The following is a 20,227-nucleotide window of genomic DNA, read 5'->3' as shown; positions in this document are numbered from 1 at the left end:
GTCATACAATGGAAGCAGATAATTTCTTTGTTTTTTCTTTCTCTCCCTATAACTTATAAGCTATCTTGAGAACAACAACAACAAAAATGTAATATAAGGCCTGGTTTCAAGGAAATGGATATCCTAATGCCAAACAGTGGTGCTTGACTCTGAGTTCATGTACATGCTTATAAACCATGTAGTTCTTACACATTTGGGGCAAGTGATAGGAGCTACTAGAAACATTCAGTGAATATTGATAGCTTCCAGGCTTTTCAGTTACAAATGCTGACCTATACTACATAGCACCTAAATACCTAGTATTTACCTTCATTTTACTTACTTGTTAAAGAGCAACAGAGTCTTAATAACTCTTCCCTCACCCACAGTCTAATAGCCTGCTATTTCAATTCTGGGTGGGGCTAATGCTGGAAAAATTGCATTATTTTGTCATTGTACTTTACTGGAATGTGTGCTCGTAGTTTTTCTTTTATAAAAAATCTTGGTCTCATTCTAATCTGTCATTTTATAAGAGATGTTAAAATTCATACCAATACAGTAAACTGTCATAATGCATATATTTATGAGACTAATGTGAACATCTTACCCAAAGTAGCATTACCAGAATCCTTTGGTAATGGAAAGTCACAGATGTGAGGTCTAGCTCTGTTTCTTGGTAACTAAATGACTTCACCATGGGCCTCAATTCTTCACCTGTTAAATTGGGATTATATTCCTAATTTATGAAGTTACTTTGGGAATTAAATGAGATTATATGTAAAATACTTAATAGAGGGCCATCTGCTACGTTACTGGCGATCAGTAAATTTTAGTTTCCATCCCCTTTCCAGGAGCATAATGTAATATGTTTCTCAAGAGAGTGAGGTCCTGTCTTCCTCAGGCTTCAGGTTGCTCCCTACATGCACATTGTCCAGCCCTGTAACTATTTACTACTGTGATCCTACAGCTTGAAGCCTGGAAACAGGCTCCGAATACAGTGTAAGCCTCCATTCTTTCATTCTAGGCATGTTTTAATACAAGTTGAAAACTCATAACAGCATCAAATAAAAGGACTAGATACATTGATTAGATATATTGATTAATTAATTGAGAAACCATATTACCATCACTATAAGTGACTTGGGAAGCAGGGTAAATTTGGTTTCCCAATGAGTCAATTAAATTTAGTTGTTTATTTTATTGAGGTCCAGAAAGATCATGGGTTTACTGTCCTTACCCATCCCAAACATTCTCCATTTTCCTACTCATTCCCCTTAACCTGCCTTATTCTGGCCTGCAAGCCAAATTAGTCCTAAATCTTGAGTGAATTTGGCCAACTGCTCTTTTTACTCTTGTTCTAAGGTTACTCGGTAGAGCTGGGGGCCAGGGAGATCACTGTCGTACAGATTAGTGCTGCTCTAGATGAATGGTTTCCAGCCTCTGTTAGACACTCATAACTACTCAGTCATCCTTACACTTTTCTATAGTCAGCTTTCTTTCATATTCCCCAAGGCAACTCTTCTAAAATTTATTCCTCTATTCTATTCTTTAGTCAAAACCCTACTATTTAATAGAGGAAATAGAAATAACTAGGTCAAAATCAGGCCTTCAGTTTTTCTTCTCTTCAGCCCTACGCTCATTTATTAAAATACAGTCTTACATCATCTTGTCACAGAGAAGGAGGTGACTTTGTTTACTTCCAAGGTAATCATGCTCTTCTCGCAGGATCATACATCTTCTGTCTTTCTAAAACCTGCTCCTGCCCTCCTCCCCCCGCCGTCTTCTCTTTCCTTGGACTTTGTCTTTTCCACCTGCGAACATGCTTAAGTCCGTTCTTTACTCTCTTTAAATTACCTTCCTATCTCCCCTTCATTGTTAAAAATTTTTAAAACAGAGTCAATATTAACTGTCTTCACTGAAGCATGAGTTCAGTACTGTCTGGTTTTCTTTCACAACTATAATCAAGTGGCTAATGGCATCACCAGTAATCTTTGTATCTTGTTAAATGGTTTCAAAAGCAAGTAAACCTAGCTCTAACTGAAGTGAAATTCTTCACTTAATTAACTGAAGAAGTATATTATCATTCATAATAAGAAATGTACCTGTGTAAAGGTGTTGGGGCAGGTCTTCAGCTCCATTTTTCTGCAGTTCTTTCAGTTTTGTGTCCCTAGATGTATAAACTACCCCCATTCCCCCAGTCTGGCTTCTTCTGTGTTACAGTTGCCAGCAACTGAGTTTGATATTTCCTTGTTCCAGTCAGTCAGGAGAAAGGCACAATTCTGTCCGTCTCAACTACTGAACAAGAGTTTTGCATTTACTACTGAACAAGAGTTTTGCATTTCAGATTGGTGAAAAAGTAATTGCCAGGCAAAATTTAAGCCACATTTGGCTCAAAGCTAGATTCTGAAACCAATCACTGAAAGAATGACAGGATTAACATAATTGGCTTAGAATCGGTTTTCTATAAGTCACTGAAGCATTTAAGAAGTGATAGATATTACAGTGTTCAAAATTATAAGTTTTAGGAAAGAGTAATTAGGAAAATTGCAATCATAGGGAAAAAGGAGAGAAGTGACTGTTAGATGAGTAACCGAGTGCGTCCTTAAATTTTGTAATTATGAAACCCGAAGATCCCCCTTAAGTGGAAACAGTTCAGATGTCCATGAACTGATGAATGGATAAACAAAAATGCAATATAGTTGACCCTTGAACTTGAGGGGGTTAGAGGTGCTGATGCAACAACCCCCCCAACCCAATTGAAAATCTCTTGCTGTCTATAGGGAATTGGTTCCAGGGCCTGTGCTGGATACTGAACTCCGAAGATGCTCAAGTTCCATGGTCCACTCTCCATATCCCTGGGTCAGCATTTGCAGATTCACCCAACCAAGGAATTATTTAGCGCTGTATTTATTGAAGAAAGTCTGCATATACGTGGACTCATGTAGTCCAAATCTGTGTTGTTCAGAGGTCATTTGTATATCGATACAATGAAATATTTTTCAACAATGAAAATGAATGTAATAGTGTTAGATGCTACAACATGGATGAACCTCAAAAACATGCTAAGTGAAAGAAGCCAGTCACAAAATTCTACATACTGTATGATTCCATTTATGTAAAATATCCAGAATAGATAAATCTGTAGAGAAAGATAGTGACCTAATCATTGCCAGGGGCTGTTAAAGGGATTTAAATTTTTTTTTATTTGAGTGTAGTTGATTTACACTTAGTGTAGTTGTGTTAGTTTCAGGTGTACAGCAGAGTGATTCAGTTATGTATCTATATCTATACATTTGTCCGTTTTTCAGGTTGTTTTCCATTATAGGTTATTACAAGATGTTGAATATAGTTCCCTGTGCATAGTACATGGTAGAGCTAAGATGATTAGCTTTAAATACTTTAAGAGAAATGAAGTCAAAATATTTTTATGTCATATTGAGAAATTTTAGACTGGTAGTTTTTAATATAAATTACTCTAAAACTTAAGCTGCTATATATTTTATAGTATGAATTAGTTTTAAGTTTGATTTTAAAGAATCTCTCTTAAAAGATCATTTTGACTCAGGTCTTTGGTAACCTTAGAGATAATAGAAATGTCAAAGGAAAAAAAATGCATTCTCATAGTCTTTTAAGCTCTCCGAAAAGTTCTAATATTAATAAAAATGCCTTTTACCAGTCACTTACAGTTTGACTTGTTTTACGATTGTTCCAAACTTCAGAAGCTCCAGGCCAAAGCAGACACATTCACCTAACCTTCTAATTTGTATACTGTGAAATCCTGTACATACCCACTCCCGTGGAAGGGAGAATACAGAGTGACTGGGAGTGGGTATGGGATTTCTTTTGGGAGGGAAAAACATATTTTAAAATTAGATTATTGTGATGGTTGCAAAACTTTGTATATATACTAAAAACCATTGAACTGTACACTTTAAACAGGTGAACTTAATGGTATATAAGTTATGTATCATAAAACATAATTTAAAACATAAAAAGCATCTCTTCATTCTTCATCCTTGACATTTTTATGCAGAATTAAATCCTGCTCCCCACTCACTCACTGCTTTGAAGAGTTTTTGCTTCTTTCTCTTTTTGGGCACCATTCTATTTTGGTTCTTCTACTATCTTACTGATTGTAAGCAGTTACTTTCTTCTCTATTTCTTCCCTCTTTTGTATATCTTTTTAAAATATGGTTATTTCCCAGATTTTATTTTCACTTTTTCCTGTCCTTTCAATATATTTTTCTCTGGATCTAGCATAAAACTTAGCTTTTTTCGTAAGCACTTAATAAATATTTGTTAGACGATTATCTAATTCCACTGACTTGCAAGGCTGATCAGTCTCCCAATTTTGTATCTCAAACCCAGGCTGCTTTTTTGAGTTCCCAAGTTATATTGCTTACTTATTAGACATACCCACCTAGAAATTATTAGGTATCCAGGACATGGTAATTCTCCCCAGCCATATCTACTTAACCTGCATTATTTCAGTGAAATAGCATCTTTATCCCCTCACTGCTGGTTTTTGGGTCACAAACTTCAGTTTTATTCTCATTATCTCCTTTTCTCTCACCTCTCATGTTGACTGTCTCATCAGATCTTATCTGTTCCACTTCAGATATGTCTCTGATGTCTTGGCCTCTACACTCCATCCCCACTCCATATTTTGTCTTGCTGCCATGTAACATACAAGGCTGGTTCCTGCATTAAGAAAGTTTAGTTGTCTCTCTGTTACTGTAATAGGCAAAGGTAACCACTTTAGATAACTCTGCTGGGACTTTTGAAATCTTGATTCTTAATCTGTTTCCTCCTTTAGCTTTTGCCACTCTGAGGCTGTCTTGAAATGATGTTTCTTACCCAGACGAACTTCTTTAGATAGAAATGCATTTTTATGTCTCCATGCCTTTGTCCATGCTATTTCTTCTGCTTGTGATGCCTTTTCCATTTTGTCTAGCAGACTCCTGTCTGTCAATTAAATTTCTTCTAAAAAGTCGTCTTGTTCATTCTTTAATTGATTATTTATTAAGTACCTGCTTTGTTTCAGTTACTGTGCTTGGTCAGTGAATTACAGACACAAACCGTTGTCCTCGTGGAACTTACAAAAATAGATCCTCTTGAAAGCTTAATGAAATCTTCAATCCTCCCAGGCAGGGTTAATTAGTACTTTGATCATAGCTATAATAGTATCCAAAAGAGTTTCTAGAGGAAATGTCACGTGAAAAGCTCATTGGCTTTGAAGTACATAGACTCTTACTATTTACTACCAGTGGGTAAGACTTAGTTTCTTCATCTTTAAAATGCAAATAACAGTATTTAATTGTGGTGGGGTTGTTGTGAGTGTTGGTGATAATGTGTATTAAAGGAGAATGTCTAACACAGTAACCTAATGTAATAAATGCTGTCTATTTTAAAGTTGTATAATATTTGATATTTGATAATTTTCTTATCCTGATTATAACATAGAAATATTCTAGGCTGAACCCAACATAGTTCATTTGTATGGACCAAGGTCTGGTACATAGTTGGGACTCAACAAGTATTTGGTGAATTTTTTTTTAAATTAGATTTTTGGGGAAAATAGAACAAGTTTGTCCAAATGCTGTGGCTACTGAGATGAGTTTTAGGGCTTCTAGTATCCAACAATATCATTTATTTTAATTGTTTTCCAGTTTTCTATTATTAGAGTTTCAACTGGTAGTGCAGTTAACACTAGATACTGATTTTCTCATAACTTACTCCTGGTAAAAATGCTAAGTGAATAAAGAAATGGTTAACAAGCTAACAACAGCTAAGAAAAGCTTGATTATTTCTTTGATAATTGACTATTGAAAAGTTCTATTTTTGAAAATACCCAAAGTGATAACCAATTGAATGAAGCTGGATATCTAGATGTCTGTAAAAGCAAGTAGAGAAATACACTGAATAGTACCATGCAGAAGTTCTTAACTACAGAAATATAATTTTACATAATTAAATAATACATACGATACTCCAGTGACTCAGCATGATGTAAAATCCCTATGTCAGTCCTCAATAAAGAAAACATTCTGCTTTGGAAGCTTTCTCCTCTGCTGGAATCCATACAATTGAAGGATTTTTTTTTCTTTTTTTTCATTAAGACAGCACAGTGCATAGATCACCTGCATTTGATTTATAGTTGGTACTTGGTAAACAGAGGTTTTATTTAATATTATTCCTGTCTATCTGCATGAAGGCACGGTAGACTCCAGTTTGTGAGATAAAGCGTTCTTTTATATTGTATAATACCCTGTAGTACCTGCACATTATTTCACCTACACATTATTTCAAGATTTATGCAGCAAGTAAAACCCTTATAGAACTTAAGCACTTTTATCTTTTAGCAGACAGTACACTGAAAATGTTTACTTCTTTTTAGAGGATACCATTTATTTACGTTGTAGCTAATGTCTAGCATGAATTTTTAATTTAAAACTATAGAAATAGAAGCTAGCTAGATATAGGAGTTAGAAAAACAGGTAATATAAGAACAAAATATGAAGTACTAAAATTTCCTAGGATTTAGAACTTTTTTCTAGCCAGAAGAATGTATTACTGACTTCTGTTTAGGTCATCAAGATTTATTAGGTATTGTCATAAGAAAGTAGGAAAGATGGAAAATGGGAAATTTTTCCAATATAATTGCATTGTGACAGTTTTTCTTCTTAGAACTAACATTCTTTTATTGATATAGATCCAAGTTACATTAAAATAACACCAAAACCAGTGGGACGACAAAATGCATATATCTGACTAATTTGAATAATAAGTGTCAATACATTTAGGTTATATAATAATTGGAATACTTATATAGCTACCACTCATTTCAGTAATTAACATTGTTCTACTTTAATAGAGTGATAGCAAAAAATAATATACCTTAATAAAGCAGTATGAATTTAATGAGTTTAGTGAAATAAATGTTACTGTTTCTTTTTTGTTCTTGATTATTTTATTCTGCATATTGAATTTTGCCTGTTTTTTTGACAACCATACCTATTCCTGGTCTGAACACCTTTTCCACCATCAGGAACACTAACTGTGTCCCTGCTACTGACAGCACCTGAAGGGCCTTCTTCTGTTCCCTATTCTGAAGATTAAATTCTGAGAGAGAAAGAGTCTGAGTGTTGTGTGGAGAGGGGGAAAGACAGAGCGTTCTCATAGCACCCTGTCGTTCTCATGGGGTGTTTATATAGCAATGCCAAGTGAGCATTGTACAACTCCAGCAGTGCCATTCACACAAATTTTGATGTGAACAATGCTCCTTGAAGTTGGGCAGTTTAATAGCCATTTAATAGAGCTCTGTTCTATCACACATGTTTTTGGGGATTTTTATTAATTGTCTTCACATGTGTCTTCTCCTGTGGTCAGAGATAATATCTTAATAATCCTTGTATTCCTAAGCAGCTGGCTCAAGGTAGAGTCAATCGTTATTATTAGAAAATATTTGAGGAGTCTATTTCAATATTCATCCATTCAAACACTGTTAACTAGCTAATTGGATTGCCATACTTTCTCCGAGGAAAACTAAGCTTTAAAAAGTCTTATAATTTACATGTGGAAAATAATACACTGTTTATAGTTGAACCATTCGACTATTAGAGGAAGAATGTGGATTGAAGCTTAGTACGTCTACCTTTTTCAACTGATTCTTATTTGGCCCATTCTTACTTGTTTTACCAGATCGAATGACTAACCACGGTGGGTCTAGGAAGGGAACAAATAGCCTATCTCCTGATGCTTGAGTTGTATTTCATTCCAAGATTTATTTCAGCAGTCTGTCTAATTTTGTTCTTGTAGAACAGAAAGTAAATATTCTGTATATAAAAATGGCATTGTTTTGTATTATTTTATGTTGATTGTAGCAGTACGTTAAAATTTTGTGTATAAAAACACATAAATGTGAAGGTTTTTTTAAAAGTAGAAAGATAATTAGATGACTTATGCTTATGCTTTGTTTCCAGATCTTACTGAGCCTGGGCTTACATCTTAAATTTGAATCCTTTTGGGGTCTTAGTTTTAATTTTTAGCAGAAATGGATGAAGTTTGTGAATGTGGTGTCATGTAGTATTAATGTAATTTTTTGATAGATGCAGATACATAGATGTACAGGTATAAAGTGATTTAGATAATACTTCCAAGGTCTCGGAATAGGTGATTTCTTATCTTATCCACACATGTGTTTGGTCAGTAACTGATGCTTATGAATACATGAAGTCTTTTGAATTTTTCTAGCCATACCATGGTGATAACTCTAAAAATATACAATAGTTTATTTAATTAATTCATAAATTTATGGGAATAGAGTTGGATCGATTTCCCAGATTTTCTAGTTTTTTTACCTTTTTTCCCCTAGAAGGGGCTTTTGGGGAGGGTGTGGCAGTATTTCCTAAGTAAGAGTGAAATCTTTGTGTGAATAATCAAAACTTATAGCAAGCTGATCATTTAAACCTACACATTCCCCTCTCTAGTACTGTTCTAAATGACAAAGTGTGCCTCATTTTTTCAATGATAGAGCTTTATACTGAGTGTATGTTGTTGGAAGGAGCGCAGTTGGGAGAAAACATTGCTTTTTTAGGTCCTGGTCTTTTACTATGTAAATGACTTTAAACATGCTAGTAATTACCCTCATCTGAAAAAAATGAGTATGACTCTTTTTTCAAAGAACATGTGTTACTCCCACCATCAGAATTGGATGATAAATGCTACTTTTTCAAATGAGGCTAATAGCTATTCCATTTTGAGTTAAGTTCCTTGAAGGTTTGTACACGACATCACTTGGAGAGACTTCCAAAAACTGTATTGCAGTTGTTGGTCTCTCTAGTTGATTTTTCTAATCCATTCTAGATCTGTGATCTGAAAAGAGTGATTTTACTTTGTCTTCAGACTATTTTAAATTGTGACAGGAGGTAGACAATTCCTATTGAGAAGATAGTCTGAGATATAGCTTAGGATAGTATTGAGATTAACATGCTGAGGTAAAGATTTCTTCATTTTATTTGGATTGTATCTGAGTATTTTAATTTTTCGTAGAATATTTGCATTTGAAGACAGAAGTGTATAATTAGGTTAAGTGAAACTTAGATCAAAATTTTTATGCTGTGTGAACAAATTCCCAGTTCCTAATGTATCAGTGCTTTTCTTTCACCCAAATGTCACCATTATGACTCTTACTTGTTAGTGTCAGAGAGCATAAAAATAAATATTACAGTTCTCTTTCCTCTTAATTTTGATTATTCTTCTTATAGACATTGTCTTTGAAAATTTGTGAATGATATTATAACTTCTCTGCTTTTCCTACTGTGTGACACAAATTATTGCACACACGCTTTAATAGCCGTCAGATTCAACGTCACTGCTGTGCAATATAGTAGCATCTATTGTTATCTAATTTTGTAGTAATTTTATAATAGCAGCTTAACATCTCTTATAATTTTAATTGTTATCAAGAAGAATGACATCGTTTAATTTGACTCAAAATTTAGAAGGATGGATGCCTGACAAATTAATAATTTACCACCTTTGCATAATACCAAAGCATAGAGTATTAGAAGGATTGATGGCAGAAAAGGTTAACAAATTTTAGCAGCTTTCATTAGCTGTACACCGTCATATGTTTGTGGTGCTGACTGAAATAGGCTTTGTAGGAGCTCTCGGGCTAGGGAACTAATTACTTGTGCCGATTGCCGCACTGATGAATAGACCCTCATTGTATCATTCCCCTGAAGACGACAAGCAGCCTGTGATTCACGACTGCATCCTGGCTGATATTTGATAATAATTTTAACAGATAAATGTAAGTAGGCAGAATGATGAAGTGCCTTTCCAAGCTCCATGACTATCAAAGCCATACACATAGCCAGCTGTGTGCCACTTCCCCTCTCTCACCTAAGGAGAATTTTATTTTATTGAGTTAAAAGCTATTTTCTTTTGTTTATGTGTATATTCTTAGGTATTTCTTATGTATTTTTAAATGATATCATAATATTAGTTTTCATTTAAAATGGAAACAGCAAAATAACAAAGAAGAATAAAAGAGCTTTCTATTTTTTTTCTCTTTGAGGACTGCAGTTCTTATACTTTTTTGTATTCCATTTAGATTACTTTGTATTTTCTCCTCGTTATGCATGATCAAAATCAACAAAGGAAATCTTTGATATTCTCTTGTCTCCTTGGCATTCTCAGAAAAGAATGTAGGGTCTCTGTTTTTAAAAAATTATTTTCTTTAAGTAATTCACTGTTTGTTATCTATGCTTTTATTAATCTGAGATAATTTTTAATCAGTGGAGTACTTATTTACGAATCTATTTTGAATTTTTAAAGGTAGCATCTTTAAAGCATCAAAATATGGATAACTTTTATGTGGGTATTTTGGGGCTGTCAGTTGGTCAAGACTACTAATTTGTCAAAGCTGACAGGTACAATTTTATTAGCTCATGAAATACAAGTGAGATTTTATTTTGCATTAGTCATTTTTTGCAGGAGTTTTGATTATGAATTTTTAAATTTCTTTATTGAAACTTACAGATTTTCATGCTGTGTGTCTTTAGTGAATAAATGTATCCTGCATAGATTTTTTTTCCACTTTAACTGGAAAAACTTCAGATTAGTATTTTCCTTATAAAATATTTTCCAGCATGCTAGATCATGATTAGTTAATAGGAGAGGAAGCTGACATTTATATATTGCCATGTAAAGGATCTACATAATTGGGGAAAATATAGTAGAACTTCAATTGAGTGAACCCTTAAAAAATACATTTCCAAAAGTATGCTTTTGATATAGCAATTATTGCACATCATATAGCATGTAGTTTTTAATTAAATATAAAAACAGACTACATAAAACAGAAATCCAATCTGATTTGCTTGAAAAAAGATTGCTATTTCACTCTATAGGAATGGTTTATTTAAAAACAGTAAATGGAAAAGAAATGCATTTTCTTGTGTTGTTCTAAGCCTCAGGGGCTTAATGTAATGAATATTTTAAGAGATTATTTTAATTAAATTCCTGCACATCTAAACAGAGTAATATTTTATTATCACATACATAACCATGTAACTGAGATATTCATTAAAGTTAACACTTTCTGGACCAAGAATTCATGGTATGATTTACTGACCTTGTGCAAAAAGGCACAAATTAGGAAGAAAAATGAAGGGGGACAGACTTTGATTAATATAGGTAATGCTATACCATATTTATAATAGCCTTTTCCCTATTCTGGTTTATAAATGCAGCCACAGAGAAAGGTGCCCTGCTGAGGCTGAAATGAGGCTGAAATCAGAGCACATGCCACTAGAGTGTGGGGAAACTGATCACACTGTCAGCAATTCATTTCAAAATGATGTATTTAGTGCTCATTTCACCTTCCAAGAAAAAGGAAAAGGAGTTCCTTAGGCTGGAAGGTGATATTGTTATTTTCAAGGACATACCTAAGTTAAAGATTGCAGAAAGGGGAGTGTGAGGTGGAGGGAAAATTAAGAGGAAAGGGAGGAAAAAAAAGGCAGAGCAAACAAGGAGAGCTTTATGCAGAAATTCAGTGCTACCACGCTGTTTGATAATTGCTAACATATGTGGCTTCTCTGTTTCATTGTAGTCGTCCTCGTGAGTTCTGGCGCCTCGACTACTGGGAAGATGACTTGCGGCGCCGGCGACGATTTGTGCGTAACCCTCTAGGATCGACACATCCTGAAGCGACACTAAAAACAGCCGTGGAACATGGTCAGTGTATAAACCCCTCCTTGCCCATAGCAGCAGGTACAGTACTTGGTAATGAAGAGCATAACTTCATTACTACAAGGTACTGTAAAAATGGTCCAATACCACATTTCACAGTTACTCACCCCAGAAAGAGAAGTTAAATTTTTTTATAGTTAGTATAGGCTATTATTGAATTACGGCGTCAAGTGTGTTTATTTATTATGTTACACATGCAAAACACTTAACATAGACCCTTTGTTTCAGAGTAGGAGAATAAAATATTTCTCCTTTTAAGTGACACATTTCAGCTTTGAGTAAATTAATACAGGATGTCTGTCTTAAATCCATGAATATCAGAAAGACAGCATTTACAATCCAAATATGTTTGTAGGTTCTGTTGTGTGTATATGGGTTTCCCTCAACCATGGTATTTTAGTATGAGATTATAAAGTGGGAGAGATGGTAATAAATGTCCAAGTGCCCAGATACTTTCTGAGCCTTGATTTGTAGATGGTTTTGATAGATGGCTCCTGGAAAAAAGAGAAGAGACATTATTTTCATATGTTCTGTTCTGCATCATCTTGTTATGAGAGCTTAACAAAACATTTTTCCTTCTTTGATATAATGCATATCACCATGATTCAGTTTAGGTAGAAGCCTGATGAGCAAATTGGAAAAACTAAAGAATTCCTTTGGACTTGATAATAATACTCCCTTTGATCATAGGGTTTCACTTTATATTTTGTAGTTTTTGAAAGCCAATTAGATACATTGATTAAGGGGGAAAATGTACCCTCCCCACATAAATTTTTTGGGGGGTTTGTAAAATATAAATTGGTTATTTTTGTAAGGTAGAAATGGTTTTAATTTACCCTTTTCAGGGTATTAGTTTAAACTACAGTAGCTTATGGTTAAAGGATAGGATGCAGTATACAAAGTAAATGTTAAATTACATTCAATAAGGATATCAAGAATTTAGATGAAAAGTCTGTGATCTTAGGTTTGGCCTCAGTCAGGCAGCTTAACCTCTTGCACTCAGCCCTAAAGAGCCATTTCTGGAAGAAAATGTCCACAATATGTCATCAGATATAACACCAAATGTGACATCAGTCCTTTAAAATAAATGATCATACAGAGAATAGTCAATAACAAAGTAATCTAAAAGCAGTAATACTTGCAGGGCCCTACATTTTCAGCTACAGGAGGTGGAGAAGGAGGAATAAGATGTAGAATTAATTAGGCCACTTTTGCTTTTAAGGTTCATGTACTTTTCACGTGGTACTAAAGATTCCAGAGTTATATATACATATATTTTTTCCTTTTCCTTCCTGTTGTTTTTGTGCTTTTGGTTAGTGACCCTTACATTGAAAATAATCAGCCTTTTTGCAATTTTATTCTTTTCAGAAAAGTCAAACAGATGCTACCATGTGCATTTAAAATTTAATAAGTATCTTTCTGTCTTCTTACCTGTCATTGAACATTGAGTTGTGAGTTCTGACATCTATGAATGACAATAAAAACATTTTTATGAAAGATTTTCCTTTTATATCTGGAGAGGGGGACCGGTTTTCTAAAACTGCACGTAAACTGTTAATCCTTTATCCTGAAAGAAATAGCAATAACTGAATTTAAAATTTGTGGTATAGATTTAATGAAAATCATTTTTATTAAAAATATTACATTTAGCCACTTTGGGGAATTATAGGATGTTTCATAATGAATTTTAATTTTATTGTTGTTGAATTTTATCTTTTAAAATAACATTATCATTTAACTTTTTAATATGGAGAGTCTGATTTTTGAAGACAATATTAGCAATGCTTACTGTCATTTAAGACTTTAAATCCTGTGTAGAAGCAGATTTCACTCTACTCAAAATAGTAATTGAAAACTTAATGTAATATTAATATTGTCTGTGCTCTATTGTACATTCTCAATTGAGGGAGAGAAGAAAAGTTAAGCATTTTATGTAATTCCCTTCTATTTGGTAATATTTTATACTAGTTTTATAATGATTAATATTTAAAGCACTGAAACATTAATAATATAAATTTAAATCTAAAATATAAATTTTTTAAAAGTAACCAAATGTGTAATAGATGCTTCCAGTTAAGGAGATATGTTATCTTTAATATAACATTTTTTGAAAAAATAGAAAAGCTCTAATTATACTTTATATCTATATTTTTTATTTTAAATAACAAGGAGCTATTAGTCAGTTTTGGAACTCAGCACATAAATTATAGTATGGTATTGTTTAGTGTCAGCGTTAATTTATGCTAATACTTTAGTTAAGCAAAGAGCTTAATTTTTTAATGTTTTATGAATTAGAATATATTGTAGTTGACATTCAATTTTAATTTTGTGTTAATTATGAAATGCTTTTTTTAATTCTAACTTAGTGACAATAAGGGAGCTAATAAAAATATATTAAGAGTCAAGTATGCAAAATGAAACAGTTAATATCAAAAAGCAATTGAAATCATAGAATTTATCATGGATTAATACTTTGCTTCAATGTTGAATTTGAATAATTAAAGTAGATATAGTAAACTGAGGATAGTATGTCAGTTTATACTATTTTATGACTTCCCACTTTAATTTATAGTTGATTTAACTAAGGAGACAGGACATTTTGAAAATGCAGAATCTCAAAACATCATGAACTATATTACCATTATCAAAGGAACACATCTAAATAGAAATGCTGTTGAGGATTAGTTATGTATTTTAGTCGTAAGAGCCATCTTTTTTATAGATTGATTTGATTTGAAGGAAAGCCTCTGGTGTAAGGGTGGCAGAGTAAATACCTGAAGAGTGATGTTCTCTGTTCCGGCGATCAATACCAGCCCCATGACTCTACTTCTGGCTACCTTCTAGTTAAAAACAAATTTTTTAATTCTGACAATTTAATTGCCCTTCCCAAGTTCACATTAACTTGCTTGGGGAAAAGGGGTTTAGGTAATTTTTCAAAGAGAGACCCTCCAAAGTGGTTATTTATAAAAGTCACTTTGTAATAGGAGATTTCTTTAACTTTGCAGAAACTGAATCATATTTTAAAATTAAAATTAAGACTTCCTCTTATGATTAAACATTCTTTATAGAAATTGGCAGCAGCAAGCAGAGGTGAATATTTAATTCTTGAGGGCATTTTCTTCCATTTTACAGTTTTAAAATCTATTAGAAATCAGTTGTAATGATTCATATCCTCCTAGTGCACAGAGAACAGTTGGTCAGTTATTTATTATCGGAGCATTTTAGATCCAAGAAGAACCTAGGGCTAAAGTCTAGTATAGCTTTATTCTTTACAGATAAGGAAACTGAGGAAACAAAAGACCAACATAATTCTTGGTAAATACAGAACGAAAGCCCAGCAGGTTGACTGACTAGTCAGATTTTCTTACCATTGTGCTATACTGTCTTCTAAAATTCATTATTAAATATAATGGGAATTTTATATTCACATTAAAGCCCCATAAAAAATGTTTTAAATGGTGGAAAGATTGGTTTTAATTCAAATACTAAAGCAGTTTAGCAGTAGACTCCTATTGAATTTAAGACATTTTTACTTAGTAGAGAATGTGCATGTTAATAGAAACGTTATGAGGAGAATTTAACATAGTTTTAGAAGTATGTTGTAACCACATGGAATGATACAAGTAACTCATCTGATTTTCTAGGAATGACAGACCATTGTAAAGATCCTAAATTATGCCGTTCTCTTGTATCTTCAGTAATGCCGGGTACTATTGTTTCCTTTTTAGTATCCACAAACAGTATGTTTCTACCTAAAACTTTTGAGAAACCCATGATCATTTGGAGGCGAACTTGTTCTCCTGATTATCCTTTGTAGTTTCACTAATTTTTCTAGAGTAAATTTTCTTAACTTGAAACCCTTTGGAAATTTAATAAAGAGGAATGAATTTAGGATAATAGTTGTGTATAGGTAGGTATTCATTATGTGTCCTGTTCAGAATAAACAGTTACGGCGTGTCCTGCATATCACACTTCAGTGGATACTTGTATATGTTGTAGGTACAGTTAATGTCACTTTGTTATCCCAGTAGCTATCTTTATTTTTTTATGTTAACAAAGTGGCTAATTCTTATGTGTAAACTTCTTTTACTCTAACGTGGACTATTAATGATTCTAGTTCACTGGCACAGTGGACTTTTAAGAAGAGATTTATATATCATAGATATAACAATTTGCTGTATTCTTTTTCTGTTTTAATTTTACTTACCTAGTCTCTGTGGCATAGTTAACTCATGCCCAGAGCTACCTCTCAAGAACTTGAACTTTACATTTTGAGGACCAGCTTTTCTCTGAGCCCTCTCATTGCTCTTAGCTTCAATGAATCAAAGTTATATTTCAAAGAAAACATTTTTGACAGATTTCTCTAATTTTATGTAACAATTGCAGTTTAGTTATTTTGTTAAATCGATATTAAATCAGAACAAAATGTGAGATTAGATGAAGGCACTTTGTTAATAGTCACATGAAAAATTTAAACTGTTGTCATGTTTGGTAATGATTTTATTAACCAGAAAATATCTGAATCAAGCCTTAAAATTGCACGAAAAGTATATTTTAACTTCATCTAATTAAGCTGTTATACAAATGTAGAATATACTCACAGAAGGTATCAAAATAATTGATTCTTGTTTTAATGGTTGATTGAGTATAAGGCAAACGAAAGTTTAAAAATATACTTTTCCCAGCACATATAAACATGATAATTATCTTTTATTTTATGCTTGGGACAGTTTTGTTCTAATTTTGAAAAAAAAAAAGTTCTTTAGCAAAAAGCTATTAGACCATTGAGAATGGAACACCAGCGCATGTGGTGTGTATTAGAGTACTGTTGGTAATTTTACTGCTGCTAACTTAAAATCCTCAAGGGGGAGTTAATTACAGGAAAACCATTCTAAATATCAGTAAGCTGCATATTTTCCATGACAAGAGGTTTTTCAGTTGAGGTTGAACAATTCCAGAATCTGAGCTTGTAAAAATAGGTAAATAAATAAAGGAGTGTTTATATGCATACAGTAGACCTATAGTACTTAAAATTTTTTTTCATAGAATTTTACTTAATTCAAAAGTTACTGTGTTTTAATATGTTATCAGCATGATGAGAACATATTTAAAATTTTTAAATTTCAGTATTATATTTAGTGGCCATTTGTTTGAATGTGAATTTATTTACTGAGCTACGTTAAACCATTGCATACTGTCACTGGCTACTTTTACTCATTTTTTGGTAAATATTTACAGATTAAATGGTTTTTCCTTTTTTTTTTTTTCTTTCAAATAAGCTTGGTGTACTTCAGGACATGAATGGTAATAATCAGAGAAAGTATTGAGCAAGGTGTTGAATTTAGTTGTTTCTGATGTGTTTGGCATATGCTCATCAAATTTAGGCTTGGAAATGAGTATGTTTTTATTCTGTACTTACTTATTATGATTCTGACTTTAACCTTTTAAATGCATTATGAGAAACATAAGGATCAGTAAACCAATCAGGAAATTACATATACATTCATATTTGTATATTGGTTATTAACCACTTTCTCTGGCAAAGTGGTTAGAAGCCCAGATTCCGGTGCCATATTGCCTGGATTTGAATCTTGACTCTACTTCTTACTGTGTTTCCTTGAGCAATTTATGTAACTTCTCTGAGCCTGTTACTCATGTGAAAAGGAGAATTTAGTAGAAAGTATATGAGAATTAAATGAGTTAAATATGTAAAGTGCTCTGAACACTCCTTGGCACATGATAAGTGTCATTTACTATTAGCATTGTTATTATTTCTGCTTTGAAGAAGGAATCATAAATCCAGGAAATTAGAATGTAGCATACTGATTTTTGTAGTAAAATCTCACTGGCAACTGTAAATTTATTATAATTTACTTTATTTATAAGAAAATATAGAAGATGGTGATTTCTAATGTTTCTCAGTGACCAATTTATTTTTAGTAAAACTGATAGTAAATTGGAAAAGATCTTGTTTGGGCTAAAAGCAATGTTTATTATTTAAAGGTAAGGAAATATGAATACTTGAAATATAAATGATATAAAAACATACTGCTGTTTTCCTAAAAAATAGTGGATTTTGATGTATTTCTTTGTAGCTTTAAAAAAGCCATTTTAATTAGATACTTTATGTCCTTTTCAAATGTTTATTCAGCCTTTCATATGTGTGCAGCGTACAATGCTCTATGTGGGTATGAAGGAAAATAAGATTTTATTTATCCATAGAGGGTATTCAAAGCTAAATATGGAAAGCTTCTTCTCATGACTTCCTTATTTAAGAGAAAGCTCCTATGTTCTTTTAAGTAGTGCCGTAAGTATTTGTATATAAAAGATATACATGGTGAACTCACAAAAAATATGGTAAAAATAAACTTTTACCTTTAACATTATCCATACTCATACTTATTAAACTCAAAGAAGCTTTGATTTGTCAGGTTAACCAGGTAAGATACATGCAGTTTAACTATTTAGAATAAATTATATAGATAAACATTAGTCATGCTACTGCAAACTGAGTGCTTTATCCTTCCTGGGTTTGGGGCCTCATGCCTACGTGGATACTGCAGTGGAGCAAAAGGCCCTGGCCATCTGATTTCTATATCAGTAGCTGCTGCCTGGGGATCAGGTGCTTTACCTCTGGGATTTCCCTATCTGGAAACCAGGATGTCAGGAGTATGGTGAGGACTCTAAACTTTCCCTTCTGTGACACTGAGAGCTTTTAAAAATCACCATCCAGAGATTAGTATCTGCTTTTATGTATTTCTTAAGGAGAAAGCTGCTCAAAGCCACGGGAGTCCTCTTGGAGGGATATGGGGCTGTGAAGTCAGATTTTTTAGTTTCAGCGTTTACTCCCTTCAGCAGCCCCCCTCTCCCCTCTCAGGCTCCACGGATGCCTGTAGGTGCTCGGCAGAGCTGCTTCTCCCCTCCTTCGTTCCTTCCTTGCCTCTCTGGCAGCCTTGTCGCAGTGCCGGGAGTCTGGTGCCGCCGCTCTCCGCGGGCTGCTCCAGTTCCGGCAGCGCGACGCTCTTTGCCCAGATGCCTCTCATCCCGGGCTTTCTGTTATGTTTGCCCCCGGGGCGTCTTAGCCCTTTAGTTTAAACACATGGAGGAGGTAGCGTTTGAGCCTCCACTTAGTTTCCACACTGCCTTGCTCTTGGATATTTGTATAAGGGCTGGAGTGGGGGTGTGGGAGGGGTGAAATGTGGGCAAGGGCGACGGAAAGGAAAGAGGCAGGATGGAGTGAAGAGGAAGAGCATGCAGCTTCTAGGAGCTGCTAGCGCTTTATCAGTGTCAGATATGGCTTCGGAACCTGGCCTAAGTCTGCACTGGCTGTGACTCTCTTAGCTCTCACCCTTCTTACTTCTGGATTCTCCTCCACAGCCCCTCCCCAGCCATTTCAGAATGTTTGTCACGGTAATATCATTCGCAGGAATGAATCAGTCTTCCTTATTTTTCAGTGTTAAGTAGGTATTGTTTCCACAAATAGGTTCTGATTTTTTTTTTCTACTAACACATTTCCAAAAAATGTGCTGCTTTTGAACCCTCTTCTGCCCTAACTATAAGTAAATAAACGGTTCGGTGAGCAGTGCAAGGGTCAGATTTAATGGGATTAGGGTCCTTGCTCAGGGTAACATTAGACTAGGTTTGGGGAATCCCGTTTGTCAAAAGGAGCATGTGGGCCATCCGATCACTTTCCCCGCCGTGGGTGACTCTGTGTAAAACGATTGACCATCTTTGGCCACCTCTCCTTACCTCAGTTCCCTGCCCCTCTGCCAGAGTGCTCTTCCCAGAGCTGATGGACAGCTTTGTTTCCTTTTCATTTCAGCTGCAGATGAAGATATCCTTGCTAAAGGAAAACAGTCCATCAAGAGTCAGGCTTTAGGAAATCAGAACTCAGAAAATGAGATCCTCCTGGAAGGTGACGACGATACTCTGTCATCCGTGGATGAGAAAGATTTAGAGAATCTCACCGGTAAATATAGCGGTTGTACCCATACTTCAGCTGGCTCTGGGCCAATAAGCATCTAATTACTTACGTTTTGGGCGGTGACTGCTAGAATTACCAACTTTACAGCCACAGTTACATTCAATGAAGATTGTTTTTGTTCTTCCAGACATTTTCCCCCAATGATCAATACTGTTTCCTCGTTATTTTTCAATTCTGTTCATTCTCTTTACCCTACTCATCTTTTTCTTTTATGAATAATATTCACTGGAAAAGAAAACAGTTGAAAAGCAGCAACAAGAAAATTAGATAGCTTTACCCATCTAATGGGAGTTACCTAACCTCTACAAAATGAGAGCTATAAGTAAAATCATGCCTATTGTTTTGTGAATACAGCTTGGAGGCTGATGAGCTATTTGCTTTGATATACAGGTCTTAGGGAACATGCTGCATATACATTTAACTCTCTCAAAAAATCCATTCCAGGAATGCTATTGCTTTTCAAGGATTCACATATTTTACCTGATGTAGGAATTTTGATTTGCACTC

The 20,227-nt window shown here is 34.1% G+C and overlaps 1 protein-coding gene across 1 annotated transcript in view; it reads left to right on the top strand.

Moving 5' to 3' along the window:
- Window positions 1-20,227, top strand: part of LRBA (LPS responsive beige-like anchor protein) — a 620,537-nt gene that overhangs the window by 336,314 nt on the left and 263,996 nt on the right. Inside the window, 2 exon segments of the mRNA XM_032464781.1 lie at window positions 11,597-11,721; window positions 19,559-19,705. Coding sequence (XP_032320672.1) covers window positions 11,597-11,721; window positions 19,559-19,705 — 272 coding nt within the window.

Source organism: Camelus ferus, chromosome 2 (genome assembly GCF_009834535.1).
Source record: "Camelus ferus isolate YT-003-E chromosome 2, BCGSAC_Cfer_1.0, whole genome shotgun sequence".
Lineage (NCBI taxonomy): Eukaryota > Metazoa > Chordata > Mammalia > Artiodactyla > Camelidae > Camelus > Camelus ferus.
The sequence above is the reverse complement of the archived record's forward strand: the minus strand, read 5'-3'. Positions and strand labels throughout refer to the sequence as shown.